This window comes from Aspergillus sydowii (assembly GCF_001890705.1).
Source record: "Aspergillus sydowii CBS 593.65 unplaced genomic scaffold ASPSYscaffold_1, whole genome shotgun sequence".
NCBI classification, from domain to species: Eukaryota; Fungi; Ascomycota; class Eurotiomycetes; order Eurotiales; family Aspergillaceae; genus Aspergillus; species Aspergillus sydowii.
The window spans coordinates 4,845,726-4,864,948 of record NW_024467859.1 but is presented as its reverse complement, the minus strand read 5'-3'; the positions used below and the strand labels follow the sequence as shown (position 1 = coordinate 4,864,948).

General features: G+C 50.4%; 10 protein-coding genes across 10 annotated transcripts; 4 read left to right on the top strand and 6 right to left on the bottom strand.

Annotated features, from left to right (window-relative positions):
• Nucleotides 1-167: 167 nt before the first annotated feature.
• Nucleotides 168-1,720, bottom strand: ASPSYDRAFT_39934 (uncharacterized protein). The gene has a single exon (XM_040845983.1). The coding sequence runs from the start codon at nucleotides 1,690-1,692 to the stop codon at nucleotides 583-585; it is 1,110 nt and encodes a 369-aa protein (XP_040708944.1). The 5' UTR covers nucleotides 1,693-1,720; the 3' UTR covers nucleotides 168-582.
• A 691-nt stretch (nucleotides 1,721-2,411) lies between these two features.
• Nucleotides 2,412-4,088, bottom strand: ASPSYDRAFT_54485 (uncharacterized protein; the record flags this gene model as incomplete). Its single annotated transcript, XM_040848859.1, has 5 exons — nucleotides 2,412-2,732; nucleotides 2,796-3,084; nucleotides 3,217-3,498; nucleotides 3,535-3,695; nucleotides 3,759-4,088. 5 exons carry the CDS (start codon nucleotides 4,086-4,088, stop codon nucleotides 2,412-2,414), a joined length of 1,383 nt encoding a protein of 460 aa, XP_040708943.1.
• Nucleotides 4,089-4,512: 424 nt separating this feature from the next.
• Nucleotides 4,513-5,552, top strand: ASPSYDRAFT_54484 (alpha/beta hydrolase; the record flags this gene model as incomplete). The annotated part of the gene is made up of 2 exons (XM_040848858.1): nucleotides 4,513-4,644; nucleotides 4,710-5,552. 2 exons carry the CDS (start codon nucleotides 4,513-4,515, stop codon nucleotides 5,550-5,552), a joined length of 975 nt encoding a protein of 324 aa, XP_040708942.1.
• A 16-nt stretch (nucleotides 5,553-5,568) lies between these two features.
• Nucleotides 5,569-7,732, bottom strand: ASPSYDRAFT_54483 (uncharacterized protein; the record flags this gene model as incomplete). The annotated part of the gene is made up of 4 exons (XM_040848857.1): nucleotides 5,569-5,942; nucleotides 6,002-6,294; nucleotides 6,351-6,460; nucleotides 6,515-7,732. The coding sequence occupies 4 exons, from the start codon at nucleotides 7,730-7,732 to the stop codon at nucleotides 5,569-5,571; spliced, it is 1,995 nt and encodes a 664-aa protein (XP_040708941.1).
• A 280-nt stretch (nucleotides 7,733-8,012) lies between these two features.
• On the top strand, nucleotides 8,013-9,715 carry ASPSYDRAFT_39929 (uncharacterized protein). Its single transcript, XM_040845982.1, has 4 exons — nucleotides 8,013-8,620; nucleotides 8,674-8,754; nucleotides 8,813-9,571; nucleotides 9,628-9,715. Exons 1-3 carry the CDS (start codon nucleotides 8,354-8,356, stop codon nucleotides 9,551-9,553), a joined length of 1,089 nt encoding a protein of 362 aa, XP_040708940.1. The 5' UTR covers nucleotides 8,013-8,353; the 3' UTR covers nucleotides 9,554-9,571; nucleotides 9,628-9,715.
• A 337-nt stretch (nucleotides 9,716-10,052) lies between these two features.
• ASPSYDRAFT_27086 (uncharacterized protein) lies at nucleotides 10,053-10,616 on the bottom strand (the record flags this gene model as incomplete). The annotated part of the gene is made up of 2 exons (XM_040844357.1): nucleotides 10,053-10,272; nucleotides 10,444-10,616. The coding sequence occupies 2 exons, from the start codon at nucleotides 10,614-10,616 to the stop codon at nucleotides 10,053-10,055; spliced, it is 393 nt and encodes a 130-aa protein (XP_040708939.1).
• A 406-nt stretch (nucleotides 10,617-11,022) lies between these two features.
• ASPSYDRAFT_372617 (putative extracellular lipase) lies at nucleotides 11,023-13,101 on the top strand. The gene is made up of 2 exons (XM_040845519.1): nucleotides 11,023-11,746; nucleotides 11,817-13,101. Exons 1-2 carry the CDS (start codon nucleotides 11,297-11,299, stop codon nucleotides 13,065-13,067), a joined length of 1,701 nt encoding a protein of 566 aa, XP_040708938.1. The 5' UTR covers nucleotides 11,023-11,296; the 3' UTR covers nucleotides 13,068-13,101.
• On the bottom strand, nucleotides 13,102-13,493 carry ASPSYDRAFT_372618 (uncharacterized protein). Its single transcript, XM_040845520.1, has one exon. The coding sequence runs from the start codon at nucleotides 13,391-13,393 to the stop codon at nucleotides 13,136-13,138; it is 258 nt and encodes an 85-aa protein (XP_040708937.1). The 5' UTR covers nucleotides 13,394-13,493; the 3' UTR covers nucleotides 13,102-13,135.
• Nucleotides 13,494-14,547: 1,054 nt separating this feature from the next.
• ASPSYDRAFT_194109 (uncharacterized protein) lies at nucleotides 14,548-16,107 on the top strand (the record flags this gene model as incomplete). Its single annotated transcript, XM_040843683.1, has 1 exon — nucleotides 14,548-16,107. The coding sequence occupies one exon, from the start codon at nucleotides 14,548-14,550 to the stop codon at nucleotides 16,105-16,107; it is 1,560 nt and encodes a 519-aa protein (XP_040708936.1).
• A 1,524-nt stretch (nucleotides 16,108-17,631) lies between these two features.
• Nucleotides 17,632-18,758, bottom strand: ASPSYDRAFT_54479 (D-mandelate dehydrogenase-like dehydrogenase; the record flags this gene model as incomplete). Its single annotated transcript, XM_040848856.1, has 3 exons — nucleotides 17,632-18,350; nucleotides 18,435-18,510; nucleotides 18,570-18,758. 3 exons carry the CDS (start codon nucleotides 18,756-18,758, stop codon nucleotides 17,632-17,634), a joined length of 984 nt encoding a protein of 327 aa, XP_040708935.1.
• Nucleotides 18,759-19,223: the final 465 nt, after the last annotated feature.

Sequence of the window (19,223 nt, the reverse complement as noted above, 5' to 3'; positions counted from 1 at the left end):
ATTGACAATAGTAGAACCCTACCACACATACATGGTACTTTTTAACCTGGCGTAGGGCCCGGCGACAAATAAAACGTCGAATTGTCAGCCACGTTGATTAAGTGCTAGGAACTTAGTTGACAGTAAAGTGGGCAAAAAGATCCTTTTCTTTTGGGGAAAACGCGGTGGACGAGTAGGAACGCCTGGTAGGTCATTTAAAATTATCTGAACGCTTTGTCCCATACTGCTGGATGATAGAAGTTTCCTTCGGAATTTCCTAGCGCTTTGGAGAGACAAACAAGTATATACATCCAAATACACCACTGTTCNTGAGCATTAGCTCGCAAACCTGCCCACAGCACAGTCATCTATGAGAGTATTATATGTTCATACTAAAAATGTCTGCATCAGCGTGGAAGAATGCTGACTGCCCATGATGTAATCCCGAAATAGCAATTAGCGAAGAGGTTAAAAGAATCAGGTACAGCAGGGAAAGCTATTAATGTGGACAACGCGAGAGGTACTAAACAACTGAGAACAATACAAGACAATTCTCAGACTTAACCAGAGCCTTCTTGAGAACGAGACAATGGCCAACGCAAACTAGCCTTTTCTCTGGACCAGTATAGAATCATCCCCTAGGATGCACAGCCTCCCACGATGAGCCTCCTCATACACAGTGGCGCCGGCTGCAGCACCCCAAGAAGCCACTCCCCCTGACCAGAGGGGCAACAAGACCGCCTCTGCAAGAGGAGCGCAGGGTGGGAATGCCACAGCAGCACAGCCAGCTGCCATGAAGCCGATACAGCACCCCGCGAAGCTAAGGACTCCGGCCTGCTGAATGGTATTTTCCCTTTTTCCCAAGACTCCGATACACTGCAGATGTAACTCGGTTGGCTTCGAGAACAGATTGAACCAGACGAGGTCCACACTGCGATGCCTCTGGCCCGTTATGGTAAGCGGGAGCAGGCTCTCGTGAAATATGACAGGGTGATCCAGAACGTAAGGCTCGTGAGTTGGAACGAGGAGATGGAACTGCGCCGTGTGTCCATGGGACGTAGTTTGAATGAGTGTCCGCCTGTCAGCCCTCATCCGCATACAGATCGCATCAAGCTCATGGTGATACCCGCCAAATTCAGGACCAAGAGGAAAAGCTCGGTTCTTCGCATCGAAGACTGGATACCAATCTGTATCCCTGTTCCAGACGTAGAAGTAGTGCCCCTGTTGATCACCGGTCTTCGCGCGGGCGTTGGCAACCTGGAGCATCTCGTACTTCACAAAGCGATAGACATGTGCCCCGAAGCCCTCCTGTTCCCAGCCCTGGATCTTTGCCATGTTGGTAATCGTAAGCTCGTGTTGAATACCCTGCAGACTTGATCCGACTCGGTCAATGGCCTTCTTGATCTCAAGCAGGACCACGGGGATCGCGAGCAGCGCCTCGGCCTGGAACATGGCGGTGAATTCTATAGAGGAGTTGAAAGCGCCTGGAATAACACGAAGAATGTTCGAATCGACAGTGTTCATGAAGCTAGGTATTGCGTTCTTCGCTTGTTTCATGGCCTCCTCGTGTCCCAGATTCGAGGACCGTCCACTGCTGTACTGCGTCCATGCCCGTAACGCGGCGATGACGGCTTCCGAACCGTGTCGCTGGATAAGCGCGGTAGCAGCCTCCCTTGTGAGGCTAGCAATTATCAAACCAGCTCCGGGATCCATGTCGGTATGCGTGAGGATGCAGAACCGGTTGGTGTGGCAATTTGGATGCCGTGAAATCCGAAAAACAGAGCAAAGATACAGCGGGTGAGAGCCGCACATGAGACCACTGAGGCCATAAAGTATTTATAGTAGTTATAGCCTGGTGTCGCAATGATGTTGCTGAGTGTCTGTCGTCGTCTGCGTGCAGGGAGGGCGGTTATGCTTCCGGCTGTGACCCTTGCAACAGCCAACACCTGGGCGCCACATGGAACACAAACCATCCACCATAAGCCAACCAACTTTTTGGCGGCACCCATGTCCTGAGAAAAATGGAATGATCCTCGTAAAAAGCTGTTCAACCGAACGCCGTGGCTGGGCTATATTCGTGACTGGGTACTCACAGTCCACCCAGGCGAATCAATTTTGGCCGGTGGGACAACAAACCAAGAAGAAAGCTGATCAAAAGGGGCTGCTCTCTGCATCACCAACTGATTAATACTCTTTAAAAAAAATGATTATTTGGTTCCCCCGTGAGTTGCGCGAGATGGCAGAGCCGCTCACTGGCATAAACCTTGAATATCTTGTCGTTGGTCTTTGCACAAACGACGACTACTTTCGTGTATTCCTCGATATCTCGTGGTTTCTTAATGGATTCTCCAAACATCCGTCTCGAAAATAGGTTCTTTGACCGTTCAATTTACAATATATATATAGATATCTTCACACGTATAGATAGATAGCTATTTCCCCAACGAGACCCGACACAAGAATCCCCCCTTCATCTCCCCAATCCCCGCGCTGCGCACCCAGACCCGGCTGTGCTTCTCCACGGGCTCGAAATCGAACTGACTGAGCAGCGTGGTGAGTGTCTTGAGAATGTTCGTCATGGCCAAATTCCTTCCTATACACATGCGGTGTCCAACGCTGAAAGGAATTAGGTATTTGCCCTTTTCTTTGGTGTAGGTCTCGTCAAGCCAGCGGTTGGGGTTGTACGATTCGTGGTCTGCGCCCCAGATAGCTGGGTTGTGGTGGAGGACGTAGTTGGAAATACAGACACTCGTCTAGACGGGATAATTAGCATATTTCGCTTGCGGGGCACATCTGCTTAAAACGCGGGAACTTACTCCATGAGGAATATAGTGGTCTCCGATATTGATACCACCAGGGTATCCCACACGACGCCATAAGGGCATCGTGAAGACGGGGTTGAGTCGGAAGTTCTCTCGGACGCAGGCCATTGTGTATGGTAAGGACGCCTCTAGGCCTTGAATTTGGTAGGAGATTTGGTTGTCTCTGAGGGGCCCCAGGTTTTGTCGGATTTCCTCTTGCACCGCAGCCAGCATTTCAGGGTTCTGCACAAGGTGCCAAAGAAGAAGGGTCAGAGTCCCTGATGTGGAATGGGATCCGGCAACACTGACAGTGACAACTGGTTAGCATATTATTCTTAATTCTTAATCTTTTCATGCAGAGATGAGATGGACCGGCGTAGGTACTGTATCTTACAGAACAGCAAATGCCTCGGAGTTGATCTCCTGTTCAGTCAACCGAGACCCAGTCGCGGGATCAACAGCTTCGACCAGACTCTTCAGCAGATCCGGTCGCTCTGACGGGTTGTTAATCTTGAATTTCACACAATCCGAACACACTTTCTTGAGGTTATTTCGGCTCTGGACCAGTCGCCTCATCCAAGAGATAGGTGACATTCTCGCAAGCGTCTTCCACAGATTCTGGCAAGGTAATTCACCAATGACACCAGCCAGCAGAAGATGGTCGTTGATAGCATGTAGCTCCTCTGCTTCTCCCTTATCTTGGACACCGAAGGCCTTGCTAAAGGCCACTTCTCATAGGATGTCCAGCACATACAAAGAAAGCATGTTCTTAAAATCGAATACTTCTCCATTCTTCGCGAGAACCCGGAGCTTCTCGATGAGGATCTTCATCTGGCGTTCAATCAGGGGCTCAAGCTTCTGGATAGAAACTTGGGAGAATCCATGGGACAGTTGTCTGCGACGGAGAGCATGAACCTATGTTAAAGATGTATACGTTAGCCCGGATTCAGAATTCCATGCAAAGGCGCAAATCCTCACGTCCTCATTGGTGCCCCCGAATAGGTTGGGGTTAAAGGCAGTAAAAGCATCGTAAAACTCGGTCTTTCCCATACTACGTCCCCCCTTGTAGATTGGCGCAATGGCTTCGGCCTGCCAGAGGTGAAGATGATTGGGACCCACGCGTACGACGGGGCCATATTGCATATGAAGCTCAAGCAGCTTCTCATGCAATCTCATGTTGTAAACATAGTACGCCTTGAAGGTGTTGGTGAGGGAGGCGAGTAACGGTCCAGGGTATTTGCTCAAGGGGTGTAGGAACCTCATATAAATAATGTAGATCAACATTATAGCTGTAGATGCTGTGCTCATGATGTTCAAAATCTCGGATGAAGTGAGGCCAATCATCCTCAACGCGATGTTTTGTAGAAGCTCTGGTAAAGTCATGTTGGGAGAGGGCTGTGTGCTGCCGGTACAATTAGATAGACACCATAGACAAGTATCTCTTTATATCCTAGATCTCGGTTCCTGCACTCGGCTAGTGAATATCCAGTCACAGTGTTTCGACCATAGCCGTGTGTCCGCGGGACTCACCCACGCACATCCTCAATTATAGCCTAATCGGGCATGATCTGGGGCATCCCCACAGGATCTTCCGCGGAGTTCACCCACACTTCTGGCCCTCGGAACTTACAGATAACCCCTCGATCTGCTGTTAGTTTTCTCGAAAAAAACGCAAATATTATAGCACTTGCGTTCGTCACCTGCGTTCGTCTACAGTGAGCTCTGTGTCCAAATGGCGGGCCCTCAGACTTCCACGCATACATTCAAGGTGGTCGAAGGAGTATCTCTCACAATCGACATCTCAAAACCGCCAAATGCCCCGGAAAGTGGCATTACGCTTCTTCATTTCCATGGAGGTTTCTTGGTAGGTCTTTGGATTCCGCTACGATTTGACGCCTGCACGGGACTGACAAACTCTACATTACCCAGGTTATCGGAGAGAAGACGACCTTCCCACCTCACTGGCTGATCAACGCCTGCCATGCCCGTGGGTGGACGTATGCAACGGCTTCCTATCGTTTGATGCCAGAAACTACCGGATTTGAAATCCTCTCCGATACTCTTGATGCAGTCCAGTGGATTTATAAGACCATTGGCCATCGCATTGTAATCGCCGGATCAAGTGCAGGCGGGTATCTCGCTCTTGCCACGGCAGCACACCCTGAATGTCCACGACCACTCGCGGTCCTCTCTGTGTACGGAATGCTTGATCCGGCAAGCACAAGATATATCGAGGGCGGTACACCTCTCCTGACCCCGATTGCTGACCTGCCCATCGCGTTGGAGGAAATCGACATAGCCGTGAAGAGCGGCAAGGCCATTGACGGCTACGCCTTCCCGGAAAGCCGTCCCACCGATCAACGGTTCCGATGGATTCGCGCCCTGCATCAGGGGGCAAAATATCCGGATCTGCTTACAAGGACTCCAGGTCTGGCTGCACAGGTCTCCACGCAAGGCGTTACTGTGATTCCCGAACGATGTCGGACCCTTTTCCCGGTGTCTTTCGGACTGAAGTCGGACTTTCCTCCGACTATCCTGTTGCATGGCGACGAGGATGTACTGGTTGGGCTTGATCAGAGTACTTCGGTCGCTGAAAGGATGCGCTCGCTGGGAATCGAGGTGCATCTGGAGATAGCGAAGGGTCAAGGGCACGGGTTCGAGGCCAAGGGTGTCATTGATATTGATACAGAAGATGTGGAGGGTGAGGATGCTGCGATTAAAGACTGTCTTCGACGCGTCGTCACAGCACTGGAAAAGGCTGTTTCTCATTAACCAGTAGCCACATCTCTCATTTGAGATCTAAATGCTCAACAGCCAATATGAGACCTGCCACTGGGTCCATGTCCGTTTGATCGAATGTAGCTAGATGTTCGCCCGGTCCCCTTGACACATGCTCTGGCAGGTTCTTGACCATTGCGTTCCACTCTTCCGTAGACAGGTGTGATTTCTCAATGTGGGCTCGCGCCAATAAAGCGAATTCTCTGGCGCGATGAGGGAACGCGCATTCTTGATTGTCGTTGCTCGGGCTGTTGGAATACGAGAGTATCTCAGTACTGCTCGTCCACGCATTTTCCCAGCGATCAAGCGCCCTCTTTAGAGGGCCAGTTGCTAGAGGAAGAGGGGAGAACGCTCGTAGTTGGTGGAAGATGAGACCATGAATTGCTGCAACATGGTAAGAGTCCATCCACTTTGGGCGACGGGTGTTTGGTTGGGCAGCTTACCTGTCGCAAAAGTAAACAGATTCAGAGCACTCTCGCTGTGAATATGGGCAAGTATCGCTGGATCGGGGTGATCTGCACATAGAGTCCGAATGCAGTCGGTGAGTAGAGGTGGTGTAAGTCTAAGTCGGGCAGGATGGGATTTTATAGCAACCATAAACTCATCCGGCGTTGATGCTTGGAATACAGCCTCGGGGCAGGTGAGGTCAATAGTCATTTCCTGCAAAACCATTCGCGGATCAGAGTTATGAAATATCACAAATGCAGAATCCAGCAGGAATATGTGGTTGAATGTGCTGTTACCTCGGGTGAGCTTTTATCAATTTGTTCGAGAACGCAAGCTAAGACGTACCGAATCATCTCTTCTTTCAATATCCATTCTCTCCACTGAGCATCATTGAGCCCTGTACCGATGGTTACTCCGCGGTGGGTTGCTTGAGACAAACCCATTGCTCTTGCTGTCTATGTTCGTGTCAGACCATCTGTAAACATGAAAATGCATTGCACCCATCTTACCGCGACGAAAGAAGTGAATCGATGCCGTTGCATTCGTAATTTGGCGGAATCACTCCCTTCCCATTTTTGCAGCAGGCACATGAAGCAAGCTGCCTGTAATGTTTCCACATTCTGGCGGGTTGCCGATTGATCATCTTTCCGCGTTCCGGCGAAAGCAATCTCGGAGAAAAGCGGATTTGAGAATATGAGCTCTTCCACCACATCCAAGAGTTGCTTTGCCGCTTGATGGTCCGACTGTTGAGGAGACATGCATGCTCCGATAAGCGACATCGTTGCAAACAGTAGAATCCAGCAGTTCTCCAAATCGAAAGTTGCTCTGTGGATGATCGGGCAATGCTGGTACCATCGGCTCCAGAACAAGTCCAGATACCGCGTCAAGTTCTGCGGCGAGAAAAACCCGACCAGTTCAAGAGAATTCGGTTCTAAATGGTTGGATACTCGGCTCTCTAACATAGGCTGCAGTAGTTGCCACAGTTGAGTCGCCTTGTCAACCATCAATGAAGAAACATGTCGTTCGGAACGTTGAGTATCTCTCCACAGACTTGCTTCTACTTCGTCTAGGTAGCAACTGAACGGGTTTGACGCCGTAGAGTCTTCGAATGGAAAACTACCAGATGCTGAATTGTCAAAATACGCATTGTCTGGAGACGAGATTTCTGCCTTAGGGGCGTAGTTATACGCCTCGTTGAGTCCAGTGGCTTTCGTGAAGTTGAGAAGGAAATCGAACCGAGTCTGCGAAACTCGTTCGTTTTGCGTATGTGAATTGACGTCGTCATTCTTCGACGATGTCTTCTGTCTTTGACGGCGCGACTGGCCGCTGCCTGCTAATAAATCTGGCTCTCTCCGAGTACCGCTGGTCTCCGAGGGCCTCCGCGCTTGTGCGCCATGATAGGTACATTCTGTGACCTGCAGAACACATTCCGAGCATGGCTGCGCGGCACTGCAAGCTCGCTTACGAGAGGTACATTGGTGGCAAGCTTGTTTTCGCCTTCCGGATAAGCTGCGCTTTGGAATCTGAATACCCGAAGCCACTCGTTGTGGACAAGTCTTCCAGTGTCGCCGCAGTGCATCGGTGCGCTTGTACCGAGAGTCGCAGAATAAACAAGCGTGTGGCCTGTCGTCGATATGAGTTAACGTGTGCCGTTTCAGGTGCTCAGCTCGTCGAAAGGTTTCGGAGCACACGGAACACGTCAACACAGGTGGACCAGCCTGTTCCATCCTTGTTTTTATAGTAGGAAGAGCCTCAGACTTGGGTATGAAGAAGTGCATGGAATGCATCGCTGGCACGAGCTCTGTTCCGGTTCAACACCAAATTTACCGTTAGTCAGCGCCTGCTCGGTCATTTACCGTATCGCTTTGATCTTCTACTTTAATTAGTTAGTTTACCCCTATTTATCGTGTATCCAGTGTTGGATCGCTGCTAGATTCGATGAATCAGACCTTCATATTCATGTGGATGAGTCCTAGCTAGTACGTTGTTCAGCAACTCCGACCGATGTTTATGGAGAATTTCGCAAGTTCTGGGTTTCGGCGGCCGCGGAACCCACGATATGGGAAATTTTGCGATTTGCCGTTCTATAAAAAAAAACCTGGCTGTCCCACTCGGTTATTCCACTTGATTGGCTCAGGCCGAATAGGGACGCTGGACTCCCTCTTAAAGCAGATTATTTCCTGGACTGGATCCTCTTTTACCTTTCTGGCTATACGACATTTGTGCGAGAATAGGTAAAAATTACAGGGGTTTGCATTATTGCATCTAGGCTACTACTTCAAGTCCGCTTCTCCCCTCTTTTGGTTGACGCAGCCCTTTTCTTGAGCACGGCTTTGCAACACGTCGCCATGATCAGTCTTCCTCTCCCGATCAACCTCCCGCCTCGGCGACTGCGCCTGATAATCAGCTGCGTTGCTCTTAGTTTTCTCTTCAGCACATTGCTGCTGGCTGGGCAGTGGCACCACCAGAGCCCTGCTGAAGTTCTCGCCACGAACACAAACACCGCGGTTGACTCCGGGAGCAAATCAATTTGGGCGTCGTGGACAACAGAGCAGCTCGTCCCGCGCTTTGCCTACGCCCAGTATGCCACGAACCTGAATTATCTGTGTAATGCCGTAGGTTGGGGTATCTGAGGATAGAAGGGGGATCACGCTGATGATTGCCATAGCTCATCAACTTCCACCTCCTGAAGCGCTATGGAACACAACATGACTTGGTGTTGATTCACCCCAAACAGTGGTCCAACGGGGTTCGTTGCATCCAATTATCCTGACTTCAACGGAGGTCGCTAATGCATCTTGATAAAGGACTCCCCAGAAGCAAAGGCCCTTGCCACAATCCGTGAAGACCACCCTGATATCTTTCTTTGTGGTTTCGACGTCATCTCAACTCGTAAAGGTGATGCGACTTGGGCTGACAGCCTCACCAAGTTTCATTCTTTCGCGCTAACCAACTGGACCCGTATTCTCGCTTTCGACTCAGATTCATTGGTGCTGAATAAAATGGATCATTACTTTCTCAGCCCACTGGCACCAATCGCTGTTCCCCGAGCTTACTGGCTGAATAACAAGGAAGATGATATTGCGCAGCAAGTTCTTGGCTCCCATGTAATGCTCCTAGAACCCAACGAGAAGCAGTACAAGAAGATCGTCGACGAAGCACTACGATCAGGAGATTTCGACATGGAAGTCATCAACCATATGTTCAAGGACTCGGCCATGATTCTCCCTCATCGCCGATTGGCTCTGTTATCGGGCGAGTTCCGAACCAACGACCACTCGAAGTACATGGCACCTAACGAAGATGAGGAATGGAATGCCATGGGCGAGGTCTCGAGGGCCTTACTTGTGCACTTTAGTGACTGGCCACTCCCGAAGCCGTGGATGCCACGGACTGAGGCAGAGTGGGAAGCAGCACTGCCTGAATGCCGGGATGATGATGCTGGCGCGCCAGACAGGCCGCCTTGTGCGAACAGGATGATGTGGACGGGCTTTTATCATGACTACGATACATACAAGGAGAAGCAGTGCGCTACCATTCTTGGGTAGGATGAGCATACGCAAAATGTACTGATGCCCTGCCCATGATCATCTTTTTTATCTTTACATCTGACCACAGCTAGTATCAGGTGTACGAATAATTTACAACCTCGGCTGTTTCCGTATCGTGCCGTTCCAAGTATGCTATCTTCGAAAGGGGGCAAGCGCAAGATCCTTCATTGTTTTTATAAACCGGCCTCTGATTGTGAGTAGAAGTCCGCCTCGCTTGGTTTAATCCGGAAGAGGCGGAGCTGCAAGTGCATGATTATCAGGACTCGTTTGAAGTGCGCGAGGAATCCATTGTATCGTGCTTCCCGTGGGGGCCGCCGTTTCTACACCGAGAATGATATGGAGAATCTCGCGATGGTAGATGCGCTTGAGGGATGATAGTAGGTTCGTCATTTAATCTGCATTTTCCAGCTACACGGTTTGGACAAGACTGTTTCATTCGAATTACGCCCCAGTCTGGGCATCCCGGGATGGCCGTGCAATACGATTTTACCTAATATTATAGTAACAAAATTGTAGGCCCTGCTGATATCATCGACAGTATTAGGGCCATACTGGGAATATTAAACAGGAGGGATTCTTTTTCTTCTTTTTCTTCTTTTTCTTCTTCTTCTTCTTCTTCTTCTTCTTCTTCTTCTTCTTCTTCTCTTCTTCTCTTCTTCTTCTTCTTCTTCAGCAACAGTGCACTCCTGCAAAAGCCTGGGTTATAGCTAAACTCACTATATCTTAGTGTGAGTAGTCTGCTAGGTATTCCCGCAACAGCTTCAAGCTAGATTTGAGATATTAGTTGGCTAACTCAGTCTCTTGTTGGAAGACTGGCGTAGAAAATAACACTGTACGGCCGTAGCCTTCCGGAAAAGGTCCAGGTAGCGTCGCTCATCCGAACTAACCTCAGCCTGACTGGTATGCAACGGAAGTGCCAATAGGCCAGGATAATTTTCAGCTCCTCGTTATCGCGGGGATTCAAGGTTGGGGAAGATTCCAGGAGTACGCCTAGGATCTCCACGACATCGTTGCTGGTTGTACGGATAGGCCGAACAAAATGGGCGTGAACATTTTGCATTTTGGCATCCCAGTCTTCAAAATTGCCATTGCTAGCAAGGCCCAGCCTCCCACACCCTAGTAGAAGCTGCTGGTGGTGATCAGCATGCGACCAAATCACAGGCCCCAAGGGGAGCCATGAACAAATTCGCATCTTTGTCTCAGAGCCACGGTATGTAGCCCACGATTAATTGGACGACGACGACCTTCATTGTTGTTTCACCCGGAATGTATCTGCGGCAATTCGCATCATCTCCCCCGCGTGCTAATAAAGTTTTCGGCATGAGGAATCATGACTGGGGTCTCCGAACGAAGCAATGAAACCGTGCTCCGTACGATGCAGGATCTAAACCCCTGCATGGGCCGGCCCCCGCTCTCGCCCGCTTCGGGGACAGAGATGTACCTTTGCTCCTTCATTTTAGAAGAGCACCAGTCACAAGCTCAATGCAGGTCCCATATTTGACAGAGATCTCACCTCAGGGATCGCCAGCCACTTCCGGCTTCAATATTCGGTAAACATACAGAAGGCCACTGTCAACAGACAGCGACCAAGAGAGCCGAATTCTTTCCCGTCGTATACCAAAGCTCGTATTGCGGCCCAGCCCAGCATGCTGGAGGTTAGCTATATAAGCCACCCATGCAACAAGCACTCGATATCAAATCAGTTCAAATCCATATATTGTGCTTCACCAATCGTTTACAATGCTATCCAGCGCCGCCTTATCACTATTAGTCTATGCGGGGGGTTGCTTCGCCGGGATTGCGTCTCGAGCTTCCGAAACTGCAACGGTGGCTCTACCCAAGGCTACTATCCTAGGCAATGTCAAGGACAACGTCGAAAGCTTCAGCGGCATTCCTTACGCGGAGCCACCAACAGGGCCCCTTAGGCTGAGGCCTCCCCAGCAACTCAACTGGTCGTTAGGTCTGTTTGACGGCACAGGCCCTGCCGGTGCATGTCCTCAGTTCGTTTCCTCTCCTGAGAGTACAAACTTCCTGGAGAAAATTCTTGGATCTGTTGCAAATATCCCGTTTGTCCACCATGTCACTGGGCAGTCCGAGGACTGCCTGACAATTACCGTGGCCCGACCTGCCGGCCTCCCCGAGGATGCGAAACTGCCTGTCGTTTACTGGATTTTTGGTGGTGCGTTTGAGGTACGGAACTGACCTGTCCGTGTCTACGTTGTAATAGGTACTTATGATGCTAACGAAAAACACCCCCTAGCTTGGGTGGTCGTCCATGTATGACGGCACTGGCCTGGTCAATCACGGCGTGAACATCGGCAAGCCATTTATCTTTGTTGCTGTGAACTATCGCGTGGCCGGCTTTGGCTTCCTTGCTGGAAGAGAAATCATGGCTGATGGCGCAGCGAATCTGGGATTACTTGACCAGCGTCTGGGTCTTCAATGGGTGGCAGACAATATTGCCTTTTTTGGTGGAGATTCTGACAAGGTAACAATTGCTGGTGAATCAGCTGGAGCCATGTCGGTTCTAGACCAGATGGTGTTATACGGCGGCGACCACATATATAAAGGCAAACCCTTGTTTCGGGGTGGTCTTATGAGCTCTGGAAGCATCCTACCAGCGGAGCCTGCTGATAGCCCTCGGGCGCAAGAGGTATATGACGGTGCTGTGGAGGCGAGCGGGTGTTCTGGCAAGCCTAGCACCCTTGACTGTTTAAGAGGTTTGGATTATAACGATTTCCTTAACGCGGTTAGCACGCCTCCAGGTCTTTTATCCTATGGAGGAGTTGCGCTTTCTTACCTTCCTCGTCCGGATGGGAATGTTCTTCCGGATAGTCCTGATGTGCTTGTTAAACAGGGGAAGTATGCACCAATTCCCTTAATTATTGGAGACCAAGAAGATGAAGGGACATTATTCAGCCTCTTCCAGTCCAACCTAACAACTAATGACGCCCTTGTCGACTTCTTACACGGTACTGTCTTCAAAAGTGCTAGTAAAGACCAGCTTAACAAGCTTGCAGAAACATACGGCACCGGAATATCGGCAGTCATAGAAGGCAGTCCATTCGGTACGGGACTACTCAACGATATTTTCCCCGGCTTTAAGCGCCGCGCCGCGCTACTTGGCGATGTTATCTTTACACTTTCCAGGCGCGCGTTCCTAGAAGCTACAAGCGACTTGCACCCAGAAGTCCCAAGCTGGTCATACCTGTCTACCTATGACCATGGCACGCCAGTCCTGGGAACCTTTCATGGATCTGACCTACTCCAAGTATTCTATGGTATTTTCGATAACTTTGCTGCGCAAAGCACGCGTACCTACTTTATCAACTTCATCCATTCGTTAGACCCGAACGCGAATCTAACAGACGGGTACCCGCACTGGCCGCAGTGGAAGAAGGGTAAACAGCTGGTCAATTTTGCAAAGGATAAGGCGACACTTATAGCAGATGATTTCCGGAGCGATAGTTTTGAGGTTATCAAGAAACTTGGTGGAGTACTACGGTTGTGAGATTGACTATCAAGAATAACTGGGTGTTGGTGGACATGGCTATGCGTCTTGTTTTGTGTGTATACGGATCATGTAACTACAGTATCCTCTCTATATCTTTCTCCTAGCCTCGGGCTACTAGTATTGGGATGGCGATGGCTGAAAAATGGAAAATCAAAAAGCAAAAAAAAAAAAAAAAAAAAAAAAANAAAAAAAAAAAAAAAAAAAAAAAAAAAGTCTCTATCCTGATACCTAAAGTCTCGCTTATCCGATCGAGTGTAAGTTAAGAGCCTCGTCTTGGAAGGAGTCTGAGACAACACTAGCAAGAGCTGCAACGGAATGGCCATAAAGATGTTGTTAGACGCCCATTAATTGATTCTCGCACGGCTCCAGGCCTTTTCCAGACAGAACGGTTGGAAGAATTCATTATCACATGCCGCACTGAATGGCTATGGGAATCTCGTCAAGTTACTACTAGTTGACCGTCGCGTGTATCCAAATGCAGGAGATAAGAAGGGGCAGGCAGACGCCACTATCATAAACGGCAACAAAAAGCTACATAGCAGTTTTGGAGCTTCTTCTTTCTGATCCTGGAACATACATATTTGAATTCGTACACGGATACAAAGAATATGTCTTCCCCTGGAGTCTCCTGCCCGCGGTCCCAGACGGGGTGGCGAAGGTATTAATATTGGGGGAGTAGACGTCGTGTTATTATGAGCATCTATCCAGCCGCCGTAGCTATAGAGTTAGACTGTATGGCATGTTATTAGTTCTACAGGATTGTAGGAGGATTAGCTTCGAGTACGGCGTATATATGCTGCCTGGGGTAAAGGGAATGCAGAACCAGGTTCGGGTCTTCAGAAGCTGGTAGATATACATAGCAGTAAGCATGGCGAAGGCGAGCAGGAACAGAACGGCTGCCCCGATTGTGAGGAGTAGCCTCCTTTGTAGGGCTTCAGTTCTCCCATTTGACGGTGGGCCTTGATTCTTCAGTGAAAGCTGTGATGCTCTGGCACTGTGAATTGTTAAAGCTACGGCTACTCGAGGAATATTATAAGGCTTATAGAGAGGCGCATTCAGGCGATGTGAAGCCCGAGTTTGGATCTTCTTTTGGCTGTTCTGGTCCGTGCAAACGAGTCGCGCCATAGGCATCTACTCATCGAGGCATGTTCAGCCATATGCCCAGGACGCAGACAACCTTCGTACTCGACGACCGATTGCAGGCATTCAATCAGAGGATGAATTTGAATCGCAGCTTGCTTGCTGAAATGGTCCGTGCATACGCGGTCCTCGAGCAACTAGGGCATTCGTATGCACGGGCCAGCTCCACTATAGAAGATTGTCTCCACCCCTTCAACGCTGAACAGCCGGTTGCAAAAGTTCGATGAGGCAATGCGCGCGAGTACGTGCCTGGGGCCTGTGCATAAATAAGCCCTGGCGCGGCCTATTCGGTTGCATGTCTCTGCAACTACCTATCCCTTGGATACCACACCTGATCATGTTCCTCAAATTATCCCTCTGGGTTGTATTTAGTGCCCTCTTCTCTGGGGCCTGCTCTGCCCTCGAATGCTCGCCCACAGCCATAAGCAATCCCGACCTGCTTGGCGCCACTATCCTTGACGTCCAAGCTAACGAAGCCCACAACTACACAACCTACGGCCTTGGCCCCGGTAACAACAACGGCGGAATCTTGACCATCAGCTTCTGCAATGTGACCGTGATCTATACCCACCCGGGCTGGGACGACACGGTCACCACGCAAGTGTGGCTCCCTCTCGACAACTGGAATGGCCGCTTCCAGGCTCTCGGTGGCGGCGGCTACAGTACCGGCACCGGCTCCCTGTACCTTTCCTACGCCGTGTCCCAAGGATTTGCCTCTGCGTCGACCGACGGCGGCCATCCGGGAGGGGCTACCACCGTGATGACCGATTTAACGTGGGCGCTCAGCAGCGTGAATAACGTCAACTGGTTCCTCCTGGAGAATTATGCATCCAAGGCCACAAACGATATGGCTGAGATTGGGAAGCAAATCACCAAGACCTACTACAAGACAGCGGCTACATACGCGTACTTTAACGGGTGTTCCGGTGGTGGGAGGCAAGCCCTCGCCATGGCACAGGAGTTCCCGGATGCGTTTGATGGCATTCTGGCTGTCGCCCCTGCAATCAACATTGAGACATTTATCCCTGCAGGGTTCTGGCCATCCCAAGTCATGAACCGTAAGAATATCTCGCTGTCGGCTTGTGAGGTCCAGGGGTTCGTTCAGGCCGCCGTCAAGGCCTGCGATACGCTTGACGGCGTCCAAGACGGCATCATCAGCCTGCCAAGTCAGTGCACGGTAAATGCTGACGACTTCGTCGGTCAGACGCATACCTGTAATGGAACCCTGTACACTCTGACTGCCTCCGGCGCAAAGGCCGTGCAGGCTGCATGGTCAGGATCTGGGAAAGACGGGTACTACGGACTGAATAAAGACGCAGACCTCACAGCCTTCTACATACCAACGGGCTGTAACATTGTAGGTGGTATTGAGATCTGCAGCGGCGACCTATTCACGAACTGGATCGCGTATCTGATCGCCAAAGACCCGGACTCCCTCGCCGACAATATGACCAATACAGAGTTCTTCAACGCCCTGCGGGAATCCAAGGCCAAGTATGCTTCCATGCTGGCTACTAATAACCCTAATCTCTCGGCATTCAAAGCCAGCGGCGGCAAGATGATCGCCTGGCATGGGCTCGCAGACGAGGCAATTCCGCCCCAGGGAACTATAAGCTACTACCAGGAGGTGCTGAAGACAGACTACAAAGCCCACGACTTCTTCCGGTTCTTCGAAGCCCCCGGTGTTGGTCACTGCTATGGTGGCTTGGGGCCTGTTCCGAATGAGGCGCTGAATCAACTGATCGACTGGGTCGAGAAGGGCGCTGCTCCCGATACTCTGAAGGCGGATCGCGGGAGTAATGGGACAGCGCGGAATCTGTGTCCGTATCCTCTTCAGCAAGTATATATCGGTGGCGACCCCAGCAAGGCAGAGTCTTTTATCTGCAGTCCCATTTGATGAGACAGTCATTAATATACCTGTGTCCTTTGCAATGTACGGCCTGGTTGATTTTTCTCATCAGCCTCACCCTGTATTATAGGAAAGCTTCATCAATGAAGAGAGTATATAGCCCTAAGAGCAAGGGTCAATGCGCCATTTTCATTTTCATTTTCATAAGGGCAGTTCAGCTCCAAAAAGTCCTCTAAGAGTCTTTACTGGTACCTTGGTGTGGACATCGCCAAAACCCAACCAAACCCAAATTTGTACGAAGGCCTATAAGCCCCGTATGCGGAGATAAGGGATCCTTGCCAAAGGGATTTACGTAGAAGGTATAGATATAATATAGATATGAAAACGTACTTCTAAAACATTCCCGCGGACTATAGAGACTATACGGTCAGGGGCTTTCTCTCTCTTATACTACCCTTACCTACTTTGTGTATATGCAAAACTGATTGGGTACAACGGCCCCCACGTATTCAGATGCGGCTCTTGACACGTCAGAGGCACACTTTGACGAGGCTCTAGAGCCGCGATTGGTTGCCTTCTCCCTGGGCTTAATCGGCTTCCACGAGAGTTGGGAGACTGCACTCTGGATTCAATAGGTAGGGCTCCCCTGCGAGCTGCGCACATGCGCCCTCCTTCTGCAATTTTCCCACGTGGGTCGGAAGAATTGGATACTTCTCATAATAGAACCCCTCACAGCTCGGGCCTGCCACGGGAACTGCTCACCACCAGCTCCATCCTTATAAATATAGCATGCCCATCTCATGCTTGATTTATGGTCACTAATAAGCAATATACCATCCCACACGCTTGTACGATCTGCTACCACTCTATCAAGCTATTTAATAATGTGCTCTTATTGGGTTACCACCAGAACGTATACATGCGGTCACCAAGAGGCCTTCAGTGAACCACATCCCTGCGGTAGAAATTGTGCCCAGCCGTGGCCGGAGTCAATGGTCGGAAATGCTTTCCCCAGCAAAAAATGTTCGCCCTGTTCTTGGTGAATACCGGGTAAGGCACCCCCACTCAATCTGTCGCAGCTGGCATTCTAAATTTCCCAGCCTCAGGTGGTGAGGTGCAGGCTGCAGCATTGAAAGTCTGGAGCCCTGCGCTCTTATGGGTCCGTGTGTGGCTCGCGAGGGGTCGGTGCAAGACATAATCTGTGTGCCACGCTAATTGGCTGATTTTGAGCTCTGTCGACAAAGCATAGATTATGCATCCTATACAATTTAGGGTAGTGCTATTTGTAAAGATACGAATCTCTACTTGCAATGATATGTCCCGTTTTCAGTCTCCCGCGTTGAAGGGTTGCATCTGTTTAAATCTGATTGTGGGGGTTGCGAAGAGTCGATTCCGTCATGTCGTTGAGGAATTAAGTTATTCATACGCGTGAGAGTCACCGGCCGGGGGNTTGGATTTCTGAAACCAAGGTTTCCTTCTTGTCTGTCCTATGTTCCTTTCCAGGGCATCGGTTTGGCAAGTGGATCGATCACCGGTAAAGCGGCCTCACCGACACAGGCGGAGGGAAGAGGACTACACTTTGCTCTGTCTTCGATGCTCAGGAACAGGCGAAAGCAGGCCCTCACCAACAATCACGCGGCGCACATTCTCCATCGCCCAAGACTCCATCTTCGCCAGCGTCTCAGCCGTGTGCGTCCCAACATGCGGCACCATCAGGGCCCTTTTCTGCCTCAGCAGCTTGCCATGAACCTCCGGCTCCTTCTCGTAAACATCCAACCCCACAGCCCCAACATGTCTACTCTCCAATGCATCCGCCAAAGCTCCCTCATCGATAATCGCGCCCCGGGCTGTATTCACAATAACGACACCAGGCTTCATCCTCGCCAGCTCTGACGGGCCGATGAGATGCTTCGTGGCCGGAGTCAGAGGTACATTTACGCTAATCACATCGCTCTGAGTTAGTAATCTGTCAAAGGTGACGTACTCAGCACCCGCCGCTTGCTCAGGCGGAAGTTCCGAGCGGTTGTGATACACGGTCTTGAGTCCGAATGGATCACATCGTTTCTTGATAGCGCGGCCGATGCGTCCCATGCCCAAGATACCCAGGACCTTACCCTGCGGGTCATTCCCGACGGCAACGCCTGATTTGAATGTCCCCGCGCGGAGCGAGGCCAAAGCGGGATTCAGCTGGCGGAGGGCGCCGAGTAGGAGGAATAAGGCTAGGTCGGCGGTTGCGTCGGTGACGGGGTCGGGGGCGTTGGTGACGATAATGCCGCGCTGGGTGCAGGCGGCTGTGTCGATGGGGTCGTAGCCTGAATTTCAGGTTAGTTATGGATTTTTCAGCTGTGGGAAGTCCTGGTGATAATGTGACAGACCAGCGCCATTGTGACAGATATATTTGCAGCTCCGGGGCAGCTGGTTTATGAATTCGGCGTCGAATTTTCCCGCTACCTGATAGTATAACGAGAGTAAGCGTAAATCGTGAGAGACAAGCGGGACATGGTACTTACAGCTCCACTCGCTGAAGTCCGGTAGATGGCGAAGATATCTTTGTACTTGTGCTTGAGATCGTGGAAGAACTCGGCCCTGGTCTTGCTTGTTACGACCTCGGTGTGCGCCACCTGCTGGAGCTTCTCAAAGAATGGCCTGGCATATTTGACCGGGTTGAAGAACAGGACGAAGGGCTTGGATGGTGACATGCTGGTAGCGACAAGCAAAAATATTCTAAATCATAGTGGCCTATCAATGGCTTCTGAAACGACTTGATATGTGACTGACGCTTCATCCTTGTGGCTGAACGTTTTGCCGGGAAACCCTAACTCCAATATCCCTGCAATCTCCAACCACGTCGACACTCCTCTTGGCAGATTGTTGTTAGTATATATTTGATGAAGATCCCGTCGATGGTTCCTGGCATGTTCACTCGGGTAGCGTCATAGACTACTAATTATGCCACTATGATTTGACAAATAATATTGGTTGTCTTGGTCAAGAATTCATCGTGTTACGGCCGTGAGATATACATGCAGTAGTGAGAACAACTGTACTTTTGACAGTACCAATTAGAGTATCCTCTGAAGGGGTGATTGAACCAACAATCGACGGCGCCAACTTCCCCTCTCAGCGACGACACTGCTCTCTGCCACTGTCGCATATTTTATCGC